The sequence below is a fragment of the Oncorhynchus keta genome, chromosome 8, assembly GCF_023373465.1.
Source record: "Oncorhynchus keta strain PuntledgeMale-10-30-2019 chromosome 8, Oket_V2, whole genome shotgun sequence".
Taxonomy (NCBI): domain Eukaryota; kingdom Metazoa; phylum Chordata; class Actinopteri; order Salmoniformes; family Salmonidae; genus Oncorhynchus; species Oncorhynchus keta.
In genome coordinates, this window is record NC_068428.1 from 29,791,278 (window position 1) to 29,811,725 (window position 20,448).

The 20,448-nt window shown below is 45.0% G+C and overlaps 2 protein-coding genes across 2 annotated transcripts; one reads left to right on the plus strand and one right to left on the minus strand.

The window, feature by feature from the left end:
• Positions 1-1,763: 1,763 nt before the first annotated feature.
• Positions 1,764-5,153, minus strand: LOC118387072 (sterile alpha motif domain-containing protein 15-like). The gene is made up of 4 exons (XM_035775205.2): positions 4,684-5,153; positions 3,304-3,410; positions 3,003-3,101; positions 1,764-2,123 (listed from the first exon to the last, which is right to left on the minus strand). The coding sequence occupies exons 2-4, from the start codon at positions 3,373-3,375 to the stop codon at positions 1,953-1,955; spliced, it is 342 nt and encodes a 113-aa protein (XP_035631098.1). The 5' UTR covers positions 3,376-3,410; positions 4,684-5,153; the 3' UTR covers positions 1,764-1,952.
• Positions 3,991-19,593, plus strand: LOC118387071 (methylmalonate-semialdehyde dehydrogenase [acylating], mitochondrial-like). The gene is made up of 12 exons (XM_035775204.1): positions 3,991-4,271; positions 11,214-11,255; positions 11,416-11,490; positions 13,470-13,631; positions 13,758-13,836; positions 14,280-14,582; positions 15,294-15,415; positions 15,970-16,159; positions 16,367-16,548; positions 18,148-18,327; positions 18,654-18,752; positions 18,913-19,593. The coding sequence occupies exons 1-12, from the start codon at positions 4,233-4,235 to the stop codon at positions 19,012-19,014; spliced, it is 1,575 nt and encodes a 524-aa protein (XP_035631097.1). The 5' UTR covers positions 3,991-4,232; the 3' UTR covers positions 19,015-19,593.
• The last annotated feature ends 855 nt before the right edge of the window (positions 19,594-20,448 follow it).

Genomic DNA, 20,448 nt, shown 5'->3' on the forward strand with positions numbered 1-20,448 from the left:
GCGGGTGGCTAGAGGTGCTGTGCTTGGAATGGTAATAGAGGGTGCCCCCAGCACTAGGGACCATTTGTGCATTTATCAAGACAGATGCAGTGCTTCCCAGCACAATCTTAAAACTGTAGTTTACTGCTTCATTAATTTAGTCAGAACTCAACTGCACATCTGACAATGCAGTATCCCTATAGTATGCAAATATATATTTTTTTAAAATGAATTACCATCTTATTTATCATCACAAATAATTATGAGCTCACCACATTTATGAGCAAGCACTAAGCCAATTAAGCTCAATGATTTGATGCAGGGAGACATACACACACACAATCTAATTGGTTCATAATAAGAATAAATCTGCTGCAGCTCTGTAAACAAATAAAGCGCTGCTCTGGCCCCCCAATGGTGGAACAAACTCCCTCACGACGCCAGGACAGCGGAGTCAATCACCACCTTCCGGAGACAACTGAAACCCCACCTCTTTAAGGAATACCTAGGATAGGATAAGTAATCCTTCTCCCCCCCCCTTTAAGATTTAGATGCACTATAGTAAAGTGACTGTTCTACTGGATGTCATAAGGTGAATGCACCAATTTGTAAGTCGCTCTGGATAAGAGCGTCTGCTAAATGACTCAAATGTAAATGTAACTGTAGCCTAGGCACCTGTGGTTAGGACCCTATATATAATATCTTTCCTTACATGTGTATCATGTACTGGCAAATTTAAGAACAGCCTGGTACTATATGCTAATTTCAGCATCTTTCAACTTAACTATTTCTGCATTATACAAGGCAACATCCTTCTCATGCCAAACAAGGGTGTTTGGCAAGAAAATGACAGGTTGGCTATAACCACCTTGGCACTCCCTGCTTTGCCTCTGGCACCTACTCCTCAGGCTAAAGCAGAGGGCTAGCCACAGGCTATTGCTAATGTGTTTATGTAAAGGAGGTGCTTCAGTGATTTACAACCTTGCTTGAGACCTGAAGACTTGTTTTAGCTACCTGAGCTGTGTAGGCTTTAGATCAGCGGGCTAACATGGTATTGTGGCATGAAGATGTGATGAAGATGCCTGGGAATGATACCTCTGAGGTCATCTTAACATCTTCTTAAGTTCTTCACATTGAAAATGCACTTAACACAGGTGTTCTCTGAGTGCGTTCTCTTAACAGGAAATATGACTCTTCCTCAGAACAAATACATTCCTGCCTCTTACCACAGCAATTCATAATACACAAAGTGTCGGGTTTCATCTAATACAGCACTACACTGAGGATCTCTACTGCAGATCAATACAGCCTCATTCAGACACTGTATACAGGCACGGTTCAGATCAATAAAGACAGCTTGTGCCCAAGGTGTTGGAATGAAGGGATCTGTGGTAATTTCAAGAGCCTTTGAGTTTTCCTCTGTCTAATACATTATTTTAGGATGCAGAAAACAACATCCTGTTTTTGTACCTTGCATTACATAGTTAATCAATAAAGGACATTGTAATGAGGAAACTGTGTGCCAACTGTTCATGGACCAATTGAGTATTCATTTCATTCAATAAACCTTCATACTCTGTCGGTCCATGCACAAGTGGAACATAGCCTTAAGGGGCCTTTGGCTTAGAATATTTATATGTTCATGCACACTATGTCAGGAGGTCTAGACCCTTTGGCACAGCAGGTAGTGCACTAACAACAGGGTCATAGTTCTAAGCCCTTCACTTCACAAGATGTTACCCCACAATCACATTATTACAAATGAAATCATCTGATAAACTAAATACACACCCCAGAACACCAATTTAATCACAAAATGCCTTACAAAACACTGTCTTGATATAGTGTCTCAACATCTGTAATTGAATGGAACATTATTGTCTCATCATTCACAACTAACGTCATCTTACAAACAACACACTGACAGACAGCTCATTCATTCATGTTTCTTTTATCAGACGGACAGATTCCATTCATTGTTTCCTGTCGAGGAACTGTGTGTAGGTGAAGGAATCGGCCCAGTCCCCTGTTCTGCTCTTCTTCTCCAGGAACAGGCCCATGCTGTCTCTGGGGGGGTCTGCGATGCTGCGGCTCCACAGCGGCTCTGATGTCCCCAGCAGCTCACGCACATGGGCAGAGATGGCCTACAGGGGAGTATAACACAGGGAGGAGCTGAGTCAAACCATAGGCTACTAAAATATATGTGTCACGTTCAGTAGGGTACGTTGTAGAATGTTCAGATAGAAATGTATTGCATTTTAGAATAGATATGCCCCTTTGAAATGTATACACTCTTAGAAAAAAATGTGTTATCTAGAACCTAAAAATGTGCTATCCAGAACCTAAAAGGGTTCTTCGGCTGTCCCTATAGGAGAACCCGTTGAACAACCCATTTTGGTTCCAGGTTCCACCCTTTCCACAGAGGGTTCTACCTGGAACCCAAAAGGGTTCTCCTGTGGGGACTGCCGAAGAACCTGTTTGGAATCTAAGAGTGTAGAGTGAGGAAGAAATGGCAGCTTTATTCATAGTATTTCCATCTGCAATAATCAGTTCGTTGCCCACTCCTAATTACAGGGGTGTTCAGGGCTGATAACCCTAACTCCCACAAGCATTAATAATAGGTTATAAATGAGAGCATCACCATGCACATTAGAAATATAAACCCTGGTCCAGTTTAGCTGCTCTCACCTGGTGAGTTGGCCTATGAAATAGGAATTATTATCTGTGCTGCATCTGATTTTCTGCATTTGGCTATTAGCATGTTGCATGTTGTGCGGCCTATCATTAAAAATTTGCCTACAACTGAGATGGGAAGATTTTCCAATGCTTTCTTATTTGGGTTGGAACAGTCCTGCACACATTCATGTTGGCGCTCCCAGGAAGATTTAGTGCAGAGATTACTGGAGTCTAGCCTATTTCTACTTTCCATTCAGACTTTTTAATTAAAAAATAACTCTATCGAAATTAAAAGTAAGTCAAATAAAAACGTAGAATTTGAAAGCTTTGTAGGACCATCTCCTTACCTTCATATCCTCAAAGTCTGTGATTCCTAATCTTGGCAGATAGCAGCAATTTACATAAATCAGCTTTTTACCTGTGATGAGGTTCTCAGTGAAACAGGCCTGGGGGGATAAAGAGAGAGCTGTTGAATAAGTGTCTCTCTATCACCAAAGTAGCCCACGCCTGGACTGCTTCTGTCTAAGCCACATTATTATAAAGTTACTCTGATGCGAGGCTAGCTAAAATAAAACTGGAAAGTTACTTGGCATTGTGAATAAATTAGTAACTAAGTCACTTAATTGTTAACTTAATATGTTTACTCACTGTATAATGTGGATATCCTAAGGATATAATCCATTTTGCCACGTCCTGGCAACTCCAGTGAAGGAACGCCATCTTGCCTGTGTGTCTGTTACCATAGAAACTGCCACCTGTCGGGAAAGGTGCTAATGTATCTATCTCATAAATATAACATGTTAGGTAAGCACTGAAATACTTTCAAATGCATCCTGATGTAACTTATTTATAGCAGTAAAACTCAGACCAAGGTCAATATAAAAAGTGTCTGTCACATTATAAATAGTGGAATCCGAAATAAGTAATAAGTAATTTCAAGTGACTAATTGAATATGCTCTATTCTATTTATATTCTCTGATATTCAATAATATTATAATGTATTCTACCATGTTTGCTCTATTCTATTTATATTCTACGATATTCAATAATATTCTAATGTATTCTACCATGTTTGAAAGAAGACACTTGTTCTCACGTTTTCGTTCGATAAGGAAAAAAATGGTGTAAATTAGAATGATGGACTCTACTTGGGATCAATGAAAGAGATGTAACAGAGTACTCATTTTCGTGTCAGCGCCGACTGGTCGCAATCATTAAAGACCAGCCAATGCGCTTCATACATTTGGGGGAGTTTATTCGTTTTGGCCTAGTGATTGGTTATTTCCCAAGCTATTGTCCCGCCCAGATTGGGTCCTATTCACGGGAATCATGCATGCCAATTTCACAGATTGCATCTGCTGCGCTCGTCAATGTGGCTCAACCTCGCTGTCTCAGTGAAAGAGCAGATCAACATTTCAGCGTTTGCTCTTTCTACGTCCTCAGCCAGTTTGACGCAATGATTGTGTGACTGCTAGTCGGCTAACCTTTTCTAGTGTCTAGAGGTGTCTATATTTTGGGTCTGACCAGAAGGCGAGTGCGTACTTTTGGGCTAAAAGCAATCACAGTTGCTTCAACCATGGCAGGGATACTAGCAAGGTCGTTATGGAGCAAAAAGGTAAACCACATACCACGTGCAGCTTTTCTAAATGCATTGTTTGTTTGAAGCTTGAGTGGCTGACTTGCTATCTTGCTCGAATGGCACGTTAGCTCGCTAGTTAGTTGATGCCACACTTTTCTACGTCGAAACATACACTTAGAATGATCCCCCTTGGCATTGTAACATATAGCTACTTCCTGTAGCATGCAATAGGACGAGTTAACGTTAGCTTTCGAGTTCAACTAGCTAGCTACAATGCCACATAGTTAGCTTGGCTAGTCGTCTTGCAGAAAGTTAAGCTTTTGGATCTTCGCCAATGGAAACTAAGCATTGAAAAGTGATCCTTATGTGTTCTATATCGTGGAGCTCTGCTCCTAGTGGTTTACCCATCTGCATAGGCAGAGAATAGCCTGAGAAATTATGTACACACCTGCAGCCAATAGGAGCACAGGTGACCCAATCAGCCTCCAGTTATCTTCAGCGACAGGCCTGGACAGAAGACGCCTAGAGAGAAGACTCAGGACAAACCCGCTGTCAATTTCCTGGTCTCCACGTTGTCCTTCATGAGCATGCCTTTTCCACCCCAAAAGCTCTTTTAAGAGCTCAATGTCGCTGCTCCACTATGGCGGCTACGGACCCACACGACTTATGTGTTGTGTGTTTGGGTTTGCAGCACGCTAGGGGCGGCCACACAGATCCCCGGTATGCCCTAGCTGCACCCTCCTTTCTTTAAAGGAGAGAAAGAAAGGAGAGGAAACAGAGGTGGGCATTTTTCAAGGGAAATCTCCCTCTAGAAGATGCCATGACTGTGCTTCCCTCAGACTCTGAGGCATCATATGACGACGGTGTCTCCGGAGATGCCGAGGATGTTGGGAAGTGTCTGGGTTTTTCTCCGGAAAAACCCAGTCTACTGACCAAAGCTGAAATTACCCCCCCTCCCTAGGGAGAGCGAGGGGAATTTCACATCCTTGGGCGAGGAAGAGACAGGCTCTTAATTTTCAGCAGCTGCCTCCTATGCAACGCCCTCTCTGCGCTCTGACTTTACATGGCTTATTGAGCGAGCCGTCTGGAGATTACACTGCCCCCCTCCGTTCTGGAAGTGGATATGATGGTGGGCGGCCCCTACTCTAGACAAAGACACTACTCTAGACAAAGACGCTGGCCATGCCCTCTTTCACTAAATATGTGTAGGGTGCATGGGAGTCGCCTTTAATGGCCAGAGTGCCGGCAAAGGCATCACCAAAGTGGACGGGAAATGGCCTCAGGAGATCCCTAGGATCGAGGACACCCTAGCCGCGTACCTCGCCCCAGGTTCAAGCTCCTGGCCGTCGTCCAGGAAACCCACACTACCTACGACTTAGGACCGACTCGCAGCACAGCTGGTAGAGAAGTCATTCATTCTAGGTGTACAGGCTATAGCAGCAGCTAATAATATTGCCCTCCTGGCAGCCTCTATCCTGTCTCACCACGGGTAGGACTGAGCTGTCGTGAAAGGATATAGAGGAAGCGTTGAAGATTTCCGGTGCCATCCTCCATCTCACATAGGCGTTGGCCCTATGTGCGGGGAGGTCCATGGCCATTTCGGTGGTTGTGGAGCGACACCTCTGACTGTCTTTGACGGCTATGAAGGAGACTGACAAAGCCTCCCTAATGAATGTCGGAGCAGCAGTCAAAGATGCAACGTTGCGTTTCGGGAAGCTTGAGGAGGAGAGAAAGCAGCTGTCTAGACACCTGCCATAAACAGGAGGGTCTCGAGCAACTTCAAAGGAACCCCCTCGCTCCACCGTCTCCAGTAGACATGGGTCTACCGTCAGAGAGAGAGCCCGTCGAGCGGCAGCACCTGGTGTAGTCAGAAGAGATGATGACCGGACGAGTGGGAGAGGACAGGACTTCAGGTGACATCGGCCACTGTTCATCCCCCAACAGGCATGGAGGAGCTGATGTGTCCTTTGTTAATAAAGAATGTATTCCATCTGGCTTTGTTACAAGATAACCTATTTTCCATAACAAAATTGAGACTGCTCAGGTTCCTTCCGTCTCTCTCTCTCTTCCTCTCACCACTGTGTGTAGCACAGCCCACTACGAGTAAGTAGCTGAGCACACAGAGGGGGACTTTGTGAGTGGGAATGACATGAGGGAAGCGAGACAGACGCTCTTAATAAGCCGTCATGCTATACCTCATAAAAACCCTACACACTCTTAGGAGTGAGGTGGCTAGGGGTTTAAAGAACAGTCTGAGTACACAGCTCCATGTTGGGCCGATGACGCAATCGCTGTTGGGAGACGGCACATTAACTCAGGTAAGCATCCCAGTTAGTGTAGCTCAGACCCGTCCTGCGTTCACAGAGGGCTGGAACCACAAGGTTACGAGTGTAACCAAAGGGTTGGAGCCCCCGTTTCTCACAGAATGCGTCTATTTCCTCCCCCTTTCATGCGGGGCCCACCCTGGGCTGTCCCTCCACTTCAGTGTCCAGGGACAGCGACGGCTTGGGCCATAGAGGAATACAGGTCCTTCCTACGGCTTCGTGCTCTACCGCTCTCAGAGCATTAGTCGGAGTGGCAGCGATGCTGCACCCTCTCCTCCTTAGTCGTTCGCTGGAGAAGGGTTATGCCATCTAATTCCACCCCCGTTTTCGGGCGTGGTGGAGACTGTGATGAAGACGCCAGAGAAAGTAGCCGTTCTTGTGAAAGAGATTACGGCGAAGGGGGCGGTCACCGTAGTTCCCCAAGAGAAAAGGAACAGCGTGCTATATTCACCCTACTTCCTAGCGCCAAAGAAGATGGGGGGAAATGAGGCCAATATTGGATTTACGCACTCTCAACGAGAGCGTAGCCAAACAGCCCTTTTGAATGCTTACGACAACGTCTGCTGGAATGTATCCACAACAAAGACTTTTGTATAAGCATAGACCTAAAGGATGGGAATACTTTCATGTGCTGGTGCATCCTCATCACAGGAAGTTTCTGCGTTTCGCCTTCCAGGGGGTGGCTTACGATAATGCCGTTCGGGTACGCCCTGGCACCTCACAACTTTTCCAAATGCGAGGAGGCGGCATTGGAACCGTTGCTTCGTCAAGGGATAAGGCTACTAGCCTACCTAGACGACCTACTGGTTCTTGCCCCGTCAGCAGAGCTGGCGATTATACACACGACACGGACAGTGATTTGATTTGATTTTGATTCATCTCACATGTTTGGGGGTCGCTGTGAATTAGGAAAAGAGCACGCCTTGGCCCAGTCATCGGATTGTCTACCTGGGCTTATAGCCAGACACTGGCTATGAAGGCTCGAATGTCAGATCCTCGGCGGGCTGCCTTGTTGCTAGCCTTGTTGCTAGGTTTTATCCGAATCAGTGCATTCTGTCATGACACTTATGGGTCTCATGTCGTCTGCCCACTCCGTGATTCATCTGGGACTTCTGCACATGCACAGAACACAGCGAGGGTTTGCCCAACTATGACTGGATCCAGTGAGGCACCGTCATCATTTTTTCTTTTCTGGTAGTTCTCCTCTCACTCAGAGCAGACCTGAACTGTTGAAGAGACCCGTGCGTCCTGACGCAAGGGGTCCCAATAGGCAGAGTGTCCTCCTACATTCCAGTGTTTTACAGACGCTTGTTTGGCTGGATGGGAGGGACATGTCAGGCTCTGGCGGTAGGTGTGTGACCTCCCTCGGAACACCACATCAGCCTCCTGGAGTTGGAGACAGTTCTACTGGTTCGGACCCACTTTGTGTCTACCCTACGGGGTCAAGACGTGCTGGTCTGGTCGGACAACCAAACCACAGTAGCCTACATATATCGGCAATGAGGAGTCAGGTCGCCTGCACTCCACTGGCTGGTGGAGGAATTGTGGCTGTGGGCTCACGAGCACACATTCCAGGCTATCAGAACGTCGGAGCAGACCACATGTCTCGAGGCGGTACCCGAGACGACGAGTGGCAGCTGCACCTCAACATTGTTCTCCAAATATGGGAATGGTTTGGGGTGGACCTGTTCCGAGGTGGACCTGTTTGCGTCACTTGTTAACGCGCAGTGTACTCTGGTTTTCCCTACGAGCCCAGGACGAAACGCCACTAGGGATAGACGCTTTTGCGCACCAGTGGCCAGATGTTCTCCTGTATGCATTTCCACCGCTGTCCTGCGTTCTCCCACTGCTAGCCTGCGTGAGAACAGGAGGGTTGTCAATCATATTGATAGCCCCAGATGGCCCAGGGGCTCCGTGGTATGCGGAGATGACTTAGATGTTGATTGTGCCGTCATGGCCAATTCCACATCAAGAGGACGCGATGTCTCAGGTGGCAGGCATGATAGAGCAAGCCTCTAATCGGCCAGCCACTGGGGGTTTGGCCCCTGAGAGGGACAGGTTAGAGCGCAGTGGATTATCTGATTCAGTGATCAGAACTATACAGGGCTCGCGTGCCAGTTTCACATCCAGAACGTATGCCAGCAGATGGAACGTGTTTTCACAATGGTGTGCCAAAGAGAATGTGGACCCCGTGTGCGGTCAGGTCGAGCGTGCTCTCATTCCCACAGTTCATGTTTGACAAGCAGTGCTCACCTGCCACCATTAAGGTATTCGCGGCAGCCGTCTTCAGCCACCCTCTAGTGAAACGGTTTCAATTGGAACGGGGCGGCTTAGGCCAGCGGCTAGAGTCATGCTACCCCAGTGGGATTTAACTTTGGTACTCGAGGCGCTCTGCGAAATGCCGTTCGAGCCATTGAATCAAATTCCCCTCAAGATGTTGTCTCTGAAGATGGCACTTTTGCTTGCCTTGACTACAGCCAAGCGTGTCAGTGATTTTGTGTGCTCTTTCGATGAGACCGACTGCCTTGCCGTCAATGGCGACTTGAGCAGAACGGTGTTATGTCCTAATCCGGCATTTATGTAGAATGTTATTAAGAGCTCATATAGGTCACAGACCGTTGAACTATGGGCTTTCTCCCCCCGCCCCCGCCTCCCCATTCAAAGCGGAGAGAGGAGAGGCTTCATTGCCTGTGCCCAGTGCACACCTTGGCGTGCTACGTGCAGCGCACGGCAATGATTAGGTCATCGCCTCAGCTGTTTTTGTGTCACAGTGCTAGTACACTTGGTAGACCACTTTCAAAACCGCTGCGGTCTCATTGGCTTTGCGAAGGAATTGAGACTGCTTATGAGGCGGCAGGGCGGCCACTGCCTCATGGCGTCAGAGCCCACTCCACTCGTGGAGTAGCGGTGCCTGCGGCCCTTTTCAGAGGAACAGGGGTAGAGGATATTTGTGCAGCGACGTCTTGATCAGCATGTCTCCTTTTATCCGATTCTACCTGTCGTCTAACTCTCGCTCGTTCTATACTCAACGTGGCTGAAGGGAGATTTTGAGTTAAGAAAAGATGCAGGACTATTGGGCAGGGTTCCCATTAGGTCCACTCTTAGTTGTCAGAGAGTAAGACTCGTGCCACATTCCCTTTGTTTGACACTGTTGGAACAGCACAGAATGTCTAGACTGCCCACCAGTGTATCACTGTATAGGGGCAGAGTGATGAGGGAAATAGTGCTGTAACTAGTGTTACTTTACTATTAGACCGGTCACTGGAAATAATGGAACATTGAGGTGTCATTTATCTGCTGAGGCCCAGTAGTTGGCCCATATTCTATTATCTGCCCACTAGTCATTGGCTTTACCTATGGACTGAGTGTGGTGGGTTACACTGAGGAATTGGTGAGTAGGTCTTCTAAATTGGTTCAGCCTGTACTCAGCTTTGCTGATTAGAAGGCTAGAATTAAGGCAAAAAAAGGCAGGATCAATGGACAGGGTTTCCATCAGGTCCGCTTTCTCCTATTAGAATGACTACAAGTAACGGGTTTCCTCTTCCTCTTCTGAGGAGTAGCAAGGACCGGACCAATACGCAGAGTGGTAAGTGTCCATTGTACTTTAATAATAACTGAACACGACTCAAAACAAAAATAACAAAGTGAATGGAAACGAAAACCGAAACAGTCTTGAATGGTGACACAAACAACAAAACAGGAAACAATCACCCACGAAACACAGGTGGGAAAAGGCTCCCTAAGTATGATTCTCAATCAGAGACAACTAACGACACCTGCCTCTGATTGAGAACCATGCCAGGCCAAACACAAAACACAACGTAGACAACCCACCCAACTCACACCCTGACCATACTAAAACAAAGACATAACAAAAGAAATAAGGTCAGAACGTGACACTAAATGACATTACTCCTGGCTGGGATAGCACAGTAGAGCCATGTTTTTTTTGTCCTGTCCACAAGTCTATGACTGTGTTTGGGCGGATGGATGAGGGATATAGTTCCTGTAACTGGTGTTACAGTACTATTTGACCAATTTTTAATACCGACAAAGTTTTTAGTTCATCTATCTGCTTGTACAGATTTCTATGGCTCATATTCTGCTTTATCTGCCCACTAGTCATTGGCGGTGCCTGTGGACAGAGTAGGGGGATTGGACCGAGGACGCAGTACATTGTGACACAGTCTGTTTTCACAGTGTGTTACAGTGTTGCGGGATTTGGTCGCAGCCATTACTGGACCAGACCTTTTCACTAAGTTTGGGAAGTGTTCGGTTCGGCAGGGAATATATTTTGGAGTGTTGCGCTCCACCTTAAACCACTAGGAGTCGGGCGGAGCTCCACGATATAGAAGTAGTAACTGCACTTCTATGAGTAAAGCGGAGTCCCATAGGACTTAAGGCCCTGCCGACCCCCAGGCTCGCTGAAGATCATTTTCGGGAGGCTGATTGAGGGGAAGCGACCCCTTTTTTATAGGGACACCTATACTCCTATTGGCTGCAGATGTGTGCATCGTTTTTTTTCTCAGGCTATATTCTGCCTAGGCAGTGGGGTAAACCACTAGGCGCAGAGCTCCCCTATGGGGCTCCGCTCCACTCATACTGTAAAACTGGAGTTACAACTCCGATAACTATCGTTTTCTCTCGTTTACAGGCACCCTTTCAGATGGGTCGCATGTGCTATTCATCATCTGTGGTGAGTTAACATCATGCAATTATAACTACATTTATGAGTGTTTGTAACTAGAGAAGACTTGTATTAGAATACATGCTCATACAATCTAGACATGTACAGATATGATGATTTGATATGGTGGATGACTGCATTGTCCCCCTGTGCTTTTGCAACCTTCCAGCCCACCACCAAGTTGTTCATTGACGGCAAGTTTGTTGAGTCAAACACCTCAGAATGGCTGGACATTCACAACCCTGTAAGTATTTCTGCATTAACACACCCACATCACAACGGGAGTTCATGCAAACACTAAAAAGCCATTTATAAACCGGTCAGGAGCTGGAGATGAAGAACTCTTTAGGGTGTCATTTAATATGTATGATTTGGAAAGTGAAGAAATGGGAGCCTATTCTTCATAGCCAGTTCAATTTAACCTTGACATGTTTATGTACTCACATTCACTAACTCAGGCCCGGGGGGCCTGTCTGCATCTACTTCATGTAAACGTTTCATTGTCTTGCTCCAGGAAATATTCACACCCTCTTTACTTTTTCCACATTTTGTGTTACAAAGTAGAATTAAAATTGATTTCATTGTTGTCAATGATCTATGCAAAATACTCTCAAAAAGTAAGGGTAAAATTCAAACATTTGTTAAAAAACAAATACAACACAAATAAATACAACACAAATGGATTAGATAAGTATTCAGCCCCTGAATCAATATGTTAAAATCACATTTGGCAGCAACTATAAGCTGTCTTTCTGGGTAAGTCTCTAAAAGCTTTCCACACCTGGATTGTGCAGATTTTGCCCAATATTCTTACAAAAATGATTCAAGCTCTGGCAAGTTGGTGGTTTATCATTGCTAGCAGATTTAAGACAACTGCAACTCGGCCACTCAGGAACATTCACTGTCTTCTTGGTCCACAACTCCAGTGTAGAATTGGCCTCGTGTTTTAGGACAGTGGTTCCCAAACGTTTTATAGTCTCATACCCCTTCAAACATTCAAGCTCCAGCTGCATACCCCCTCTAGCACCAGGGTCAGCACACTCTCAAATGTTGTTTTGTTGTTGCCATCATTGTAAGCCTGCCACACACACTATACAATACATGAATTAAACATAAGAATGAATGTGAGTTTTTGTCACAACCCAGCTCGTGGGAAGTGACAAAGAGCTCTTATAGGACCGGGGCACAAATTATAATAATCAATCATTTTGCTTTTTATTTAACTATCTTACATAGAGTTGAAGTTGGAAGTTTACATACACTTAGCTTGGAGTCATTAAAACTCGTTATTCAACCACTCCACAAATTTCTTGTTAAGAGACTATAGTTTTGGCAAGTCGGTTAGGACATCTACTTTGTGCATGACACAAGTCATTTTTCCAACAATTGTTTACATACAGATTATTTAACTTATAATTCACTGTATCACAATTCCAGTGGGTCAGAAGTTTACATACACTAAGTTGACTGCCTTTAAACAGTTTGGAAAATTCCAGAAAATTATGTCATGGCTTTAGAAGATTCTGATAGAATAATTGACATCACTTGAGTCAATTGGAGGTGAACCTGTGGATGTATTTCAATCTCGTTAAGATTAGTTTTTGTGTCTTTTACTTTTGGTTTTGTACACCAGTTTCAAACAACTGAAAACACATTATTTTTGGTTGCTGAAATATGTTTTCCATAAAAAGGCAAGTGGATAAAAAGCCAAGGCAATAGCATGGTGGTAGAGCATGGCATTAAAGGCTAATTCTCCTGAGTCTAAACATTATATAGTCATTCTGAATTATGTATACATGTATCATTACAGATTTTGGTTGATTTATAAACCTGATAACTTTCAATTGAACAGTGAGACATCTGATACTTTGGGTACAGACTGAAAATTGAGCAGTTTAGTCAGTTCAAGATTGGATTGTCAGTTGTCCTGAGGCATATAGATTGAAAACACTTGTATACATTTTGACTTCAGACCGTTTTTAAGTTGTGGAGGTAATTAAGCAGGCAAATCATATGATTTATAACCAAACATTTGAGGATGTGGTGGTTGCCGATCTTGTTCGTCATCAGGCTGGCCCTGACAAATAGAACATTTTGAAATGCTATCGGACAGTTAATTTTTCTCTCTTAAACCTTACACCCTTCTGGACAGGCCCCAGATGTTGTTGGTCTCTGTTCACAATGACCTGGTCATCTTTTGTCCCCCTTCTCTCCCTACTTCAGGCTACCAATGAGGTGGTGAGTCGTGTGCCCAAAGCCACCCACACGGAGATGCTGGCTGCAGTAGACTCCTGCTCCAGGGCCTATGCCTCCTGGTCTGACACTTCCATCCTCACCCGCCAGCAGATCTTCCTCCGATACCAGCAGCTCATCAAGGAAAACATTGTAAGGAAAGCCCCTGGTCTGAAATCAGGCCTGCATACATGTTTCTTAACAATAACCGGGTCCTAAAACATTAATGTTTATCAAAAATGATTGGCTAATTTTCTTAATTTTCTTCTATGTTTACAGAAAGAGCTGGCCAGGCTGATCACCCTGGAGCAAGGCAAGACTCTAGCCGACGCGGAGGGAGACGTCTTCAGAGGACTGCGTGAGTAGACAGTACCCTTTAGTAGGCATGGGAAACGGGAGAAAATGTTTATTTGAAACGGGGAGATGGCTACTACAAGAACTTGTCCAATAAATGCTTATTTTAGTCTTCTCTAGTCTGTATGGGAGTCTCTGTATGGGAGTCTCTGTATGGGAGTCTCTGTATGGGAGTCTCTGTATGGGAGTCTCTGTATGGGAGTCTCTGTATGGGAGTCTCTGTATGGGAGTCTCTGTATTGGAGTCTCTGTATGAGAGTCTCTGTATGGGTGTCTCTCTATTGGAGTCTCTGGATCTCTGATGTCTTGGTCTCCTTTAGCAAAACACATATTTGACCCTCTGCCAACCCTCTTTCAACCCTACTCTGATTTCTACCTCCACATGTACTGTTTGACCTTCAGCTCCCTGGCTTTTCTCACCGTGTCTCTGCTCTTCTCTGCCCCCTAGAGGTGGCAGAGCACGCCTGCAGCATCACCTCCCTGATGATGGGGGAGACCCTGCCCTCCATCACCAAAGACATGGATACCTACACCTACCGCCTGCCCATCGGGGTGTGTGCCGGCATCGCCCCCTTCAACTTCCCCGCCATGATTCCTCTGTGGATGTTCCCCATGGGTATGGTGTGTGGCAACACCTACCTGATGAAGCCCTCCGAGCGCGTCCCAGGGTGCACCATGCTGCTGGCCAAGCTGCTGCAGGATGCAGGGTTGCCTGACGGGACCCTGAACATCATCCATGGACAGCACGCTGGTGAGACGGGGTTGTGTGTGTGCTTAGTCTTTATAAAACATGTGTCCTGTTTCCCAGGATGCAATGAAGCAGGCTATGCTGATCATGTGTTAGTGCTGCATCTACAAGACCATTCAGACTATTGATATACCTCAAGCAGGCCTCCCGGGTGGCGCAGTGGTGCCATCGGAGACCCTTGGCTCTGTCGTAACCGGCCGCGACCGGGAGGTTCGTTGGGCGACGCACAATTGGCCTAGCCTCTTCCGGGTTAGGGAGGGCTTGGTCGGTAGGGATGTCCTTGTCTCCACGCACACCAGCGACTCCTGTGGCGGGCCGGGCGCAGTGCGCGCTAGCCAAGGTTGCCAGGTGCACAGTGTTTCCTCCGACACATTGGTGCGGCTGGCTTCCAGGTTGGATGCGCGCTGTGTTAAGAAGCAGTGCGGCTAGTTTGGGTTGTGTATCGGAGGACGCATGACTTTCAACCTTCGTCTCTCCCGAGCCCGTACGGGAGTTGTAGCGATGAGACAAGACAGTAACTACTACAACAATTGGACACTATGAAATTGGGGAGAAAAAGGGGTAAAATTAAAAAAATGTAAAAAGACATACCTCAAGCATTATGTTAAACGCTTTGCATAATATGTGTAGGTGCTTTAGGGGAAGGAGTCCATGTAATGATGATGGGATGATGTTGATGAGTAAAATTAGATGACCTTTGACCTCTTTCCGTAGCCGTGAATTTCATTTGTGACCACCCAGCCATCAAGGCCATCAGCTTTGTCGGCTCCAACCAGGCAGGAGAGTACATCTACGAGAGAGGATCCAAGAACGGCAAGAGAGTGCAGTCCAACATGGTAAACATGATTAAATGATTGAAGAATCCCTTACGCATTTAGGAAACATGTCTGCCTTAAAAGTGCAAAATGCAGAAATCGCTCCGCCATTTCCCGGTTGCAAAAAATAGAACAATTCACCTAATTTGGGTTTGTGACAAAACAAGATTGTAGACAATCATTGTACCATGTAAACCGCTGTGAAATATATTTTCAATAACCAAAAACATAGTATTTTTAATTGTTTGTAGTGTTCAAAACCGAAAGACGCAATAACGAAACTTCAGAATGCAAAACATAGAAATAGCGCACGTAGAAGATTTACCACTAAACCTGCTTTCAATTAGAATGACAGATCTATAACTCGTTTTCTATGTGAATTTGGTCAGGTCGCCCAAAAAGTTACATAGAACCACAAACTATTTAAAAGCTGCTGTCAAGACTGAGCCAATAGATGGCTGTCGATCCTTGAGTTTCTTTCTTGAGATCGTTATTGCTTAGGTCTACTGTATGTCTTTGCACGTTCCTAAAATGTATTACAGTAAATGTAACAACCCATGTGTTCTGGCTTGTAGGGAGCCAAGAACCACGGTGTGGTGATGCCTGACGCCAACAAGGAGAACACTCTGAACCAGCTGGTGGGCGCGGCCTTCGGAGCAGCAGGACAGCGTTGTATGGCTCTCTCAACTGCCATTCTGGTAGGCGAAGCTCGTGATTGGCTCCCAGAACTGGTGGAGCGCTCCAAAGCCCTGCGCGTCAATGCAGGTACCTCACCCTTTTACCTAAAAGACTCACTAACCCCTGTGTGAATTTAAGACTTGCCAGTGTTTTTTTTCCCCATTTAAAACAGTACATCCAATAGGACCACTAGCTCCAGTCCACATACCGTATCATGCAACATTGCTCAGAATTGGAATGTCCATCCTATGAATTCTAATTCCTTGTTTTCTTCCTTTGTGTGGGTGTATCTAGGTGACCAGCCAGGTGCTGACGTGGGTCCACTGATTTCCCCTGAGGCCAGGGCCCGTGTTGAGATGTTAATCCAGAGTGGCGTGGACGAGGGAGCTACGCTGCTGCTGGATGGACGCAATGTCCACGTCAAAGGATACGAGAATGGAAACTTCGTAGGACCCACTATCATCGGCAACGTTACGGTAAGGGGAGCGCGGTCTATGAATTTTGGTCAGCTGAGTGATTGACTGTTAGTAGCTGAGCTAAAGCCAAGGTTTCCTCATCTACAAGTATTCCGGCTACATTATTACATTACATCGTGTAACTTTTGGTGAACCACCGCGCCTCTATACTTAAGCAATAGGGGTGTGATATATGGTCAATATAGAACGGCTAAGTGCTGTTCTCAGCCATGGCACAACGCGGAGTGCCTGGATACAGCCCTTTGCCATGGTAAATTAGCTATATACCACAAACCCCCGAGGTGCCTTATTGCTATTATAAACTGGTTACCAAAGTAATTAGAACAGAAAAAATGTATGTTTTGTCATACATGGTCTGATATGCCACAGCTTTCAGCCAATCAGCATTGGAAGGCTAAAACCACCCAGTTTATATTTGGGTTTACATCACTGGAGTATCTCACAACAACGCTGAACCTTGGTACAGTGGGAATTCCACTTTCACATAAAGGAGATAAATGTGGAAACATGCCTGTGGTGGCTCTGTAACTCACTGTTACAGTAGATAAGAATATTTAACCGATATCCTGCAGTACAATCTAACCAAAGCCCCTCTGGTGGGCAGAGGTTGGAACCAAATGATTTATTTTGCAACTGTTCTCTTCCCGAGCAGAATCCCGATTTTATTCTGTTCCGACCAGCATAATAAAGTTCTGAACCGGTTCCAACCCCAGAAAAGTAATAGTTAATTTACGTGTATATATATATTTTTTTTTACCTGGTGAAATCAAGATCATTTTTACATTTAGCACATTCATTTACTCCACCAATTAGCACGGATAGAGCAGCTTACTATGGAACCGGTAAGCTCGTTGTTTGGTGGACAGATGAGTGCAGGCGTGAAATGCGACTGAAATTGTACCAGTAGGGAGAGCGAGAGGGGTGGACATGGAGGGGGAATGCTTAAAGCGCTGAGCATCATGTCATGAATTGGAATGTGTTTAGGCTATTACTAGCATCAGGACTTCACTGAAATATATTTATATTACACTAGACATTAGGAATATTTTTGGAACAATAAATAACATTATTAACCGGTTCTCAATATTTGAAAATAAGGGTTCTGTTCTGGAATACTGGAGATCCATTTCCTTTCCGCAATGTTTTTCTTGTTTTTTGTTCGGTTCCCTGAAACGGTTCCAACCCCTGCTTGTAGGTTAATGTCTGGCTGGAGTTAAGAGGCCTGACTTGACCAGCGACGTCTGCCTGCTATATGGAGATCTTGGCTGATGAACCATTAGTCACATTGGTGGTTGTGTAATCTTGTCCATATGGAGAGAAGATAACACAGTGCCTTTGTCAACCCGACTTTCCACTCTTTCTCACGTTCACTGTCCTTCAGGTTTTCGGTGTGAATCTTCTGTTTATCCCCTTCCACAAGTCATACCACTTCACTTATTATATTGGATCTGATTTGCCTTCAACTCATTTGGAAGGCCAGCAATAATAATAATAATAATACATGATAGTCCACCCAATCTCTTTTCTTGACATAATATCCTGTAGAACACTGACAGGGAGCTTAATCTCATGCTTTTCCACTCCTCCTCCCCACCCCAGCCAGCGATGAAGTGCTACACAGAGGAGATTTTTGGGCCTGTACTGGTGGTTCTGGAGGCAGACACTCTGGACGATGCCATCTCCCTGGTCAACAACAACCAGTATGGCAACGGAACCGCCATCTTCACTACCAACGGCGCTACCGCCCGCAAGTACACACATGAGGTGGATGTCGGACAGGTGAGCCATAGTTCAACGTTCAGGGAATTCCGGTAGGTGCTTAGGAAAGTAAGACTTGTGTGATTTGATGTCAAGCATTACAAGTCGTTTCCCATTGATCATTGGATGACATCATTTCCTGATAGATTGGTGATTCATAGCTTGTGGTTACTCAGTGGGGGTTTCATCTGCTTTTAATGGGATTTAAGACTCTGAGGGACAACCATCTATTGTTCACAGAACTATTTTGCAACAATGCACAAGGCCTTTTTATGGATCCCACAAGCTGTCATTTCTATGTTGACATTTATCTCCTTGATTCATAATGTGATCTGAATGTCTGTCAGATTGGAGTGAACGTGCCCATCCCCGTCCCCCTGCCCATGTTCTCCTTTACCGGCTCCAGGGGTTCCTTCAGGGGGGACACCAACTTCTACGGCAAACAGGTTAGCCCAACACCGGCAATGACCAGCACAAGCCCACAATTGTTTCTCACCCACCGATTTTATCATGCGATCATATTGATCCTACGTTTTTGTTTCAGACAACTATATATGAGGTGGAAGATTTCTGTGGTTGACTGTCGCTTTTGTGTTGTCGCTACAGGGCATTCAGTTCTACACTCAGATCAAGACTGTGACATCACAGTGGAAGGCTGAGGACGCCACGACTAAGGCTGCAGCAGTTACCATGCCAACCATGCGCTAAACGGAATGTAAATGTTGTGTTCTCTCCCTGACACAACGTTCTACTGACTGACATTCAAAAGGGGTTAGCACCCAAGGGGTATGGATAACTGATACGACTTTATTGCAGTCCTGGTATATGTTTTATACAGAGTGTACTACGTGAGCAAAGTTTTTATATTCTGGAGTTTGACCCTGTTAATGAAAGTAATGTTTCTTATAGGGTGGTGGCAGATTAGATCTGAAATGTACTGTTATAGCCTCAAACAAACCCTTCTGCTGCTCCTGGGAGTTCCATGAGAACGATGGACTTGGTGGAATGCAAAGGGTGAGAGAAGGCCTCTGTTGCTCTAGGATCAGTACTCCCCTCGCATCCTAACTATAACCATTAGGAGGGGAACAGCGGTACACTGACTGTAGATAAGCATCTAGAAGTGGCTTCACCCCAGTCCCACAGCCATCATGGTCCTTAGTGTCCCCAACCTGTGGAACAGAGACATTGTCAAAGTGTTAGTATTTGTGTGAGTGCATTCTAAAAATCCAATTTGTAACATTAGTGAGCGGTGTTCCTGTTTTACATGGAATAAAGATATCCATTGAATACTGTGGCTAAGTATACTACTTCCTATCCCTCATCACTGAGCTCTATATAACTAGACATTGTATTTTTTACATTTCTCTCTCAAGCATGAATATTGAACAAGAATATGGCAACGTTCAGGATGAATCAAACCACTATTTGAACGGAATGTACGCTTTAATTCATCAATATATTTAGTGCGTAAAGCGTCTCCAAACACACTTTCATAACCCTAGAATTTGCCTAAATAATCTACAAAATCAGAGTATTTTTCAATCTACAAGTTGGTGCTTAAACTGACTAATATGGATACATTTAGATGGCTTTCCTTTGAGGCCTACAGTGCATTCGGAAAGTATTCAGATCCCTTGACTTTTTCCACATTTTTTACAGCCTTATTCTAAAATGGATGAAGTAGTTTCCCCCCCTATAATTATAAAGCAAAAACAGGTTTTTACATTTTGGCAAATTTGATTTAAATGATTCTTAAATGTTTGTTTTCAGACCTTTTACTCAGTACTTTGTTGAAGCACCTTTGGCAGTGATTACAGCCTTGAGTCTTCTTGGGTATGACGTTACAAGCTTGGCACACCTGTATTTGGGGAGTTTCTCCCATTCTCTGCATATCCTCTCAATTTTTATTATTTATTTAACCAGGTAGGCCAGTTGAGAAAAAGTTCTCATTTACAACTGCGACTTGGTCAAGATAAAGCAAAGCAGTGCGATCAAAAACTAACAGAGTTACACATAGAATAAACAAAGTACAGTTAATAAGACAATAGAAAATCTGTATACGGTGTGTGCAAATTAAGTAAGGAGGTAAGGCAAAAAATAGGCCATATTGGCGAAGTAATTCAAATGTACCAATTAACACTG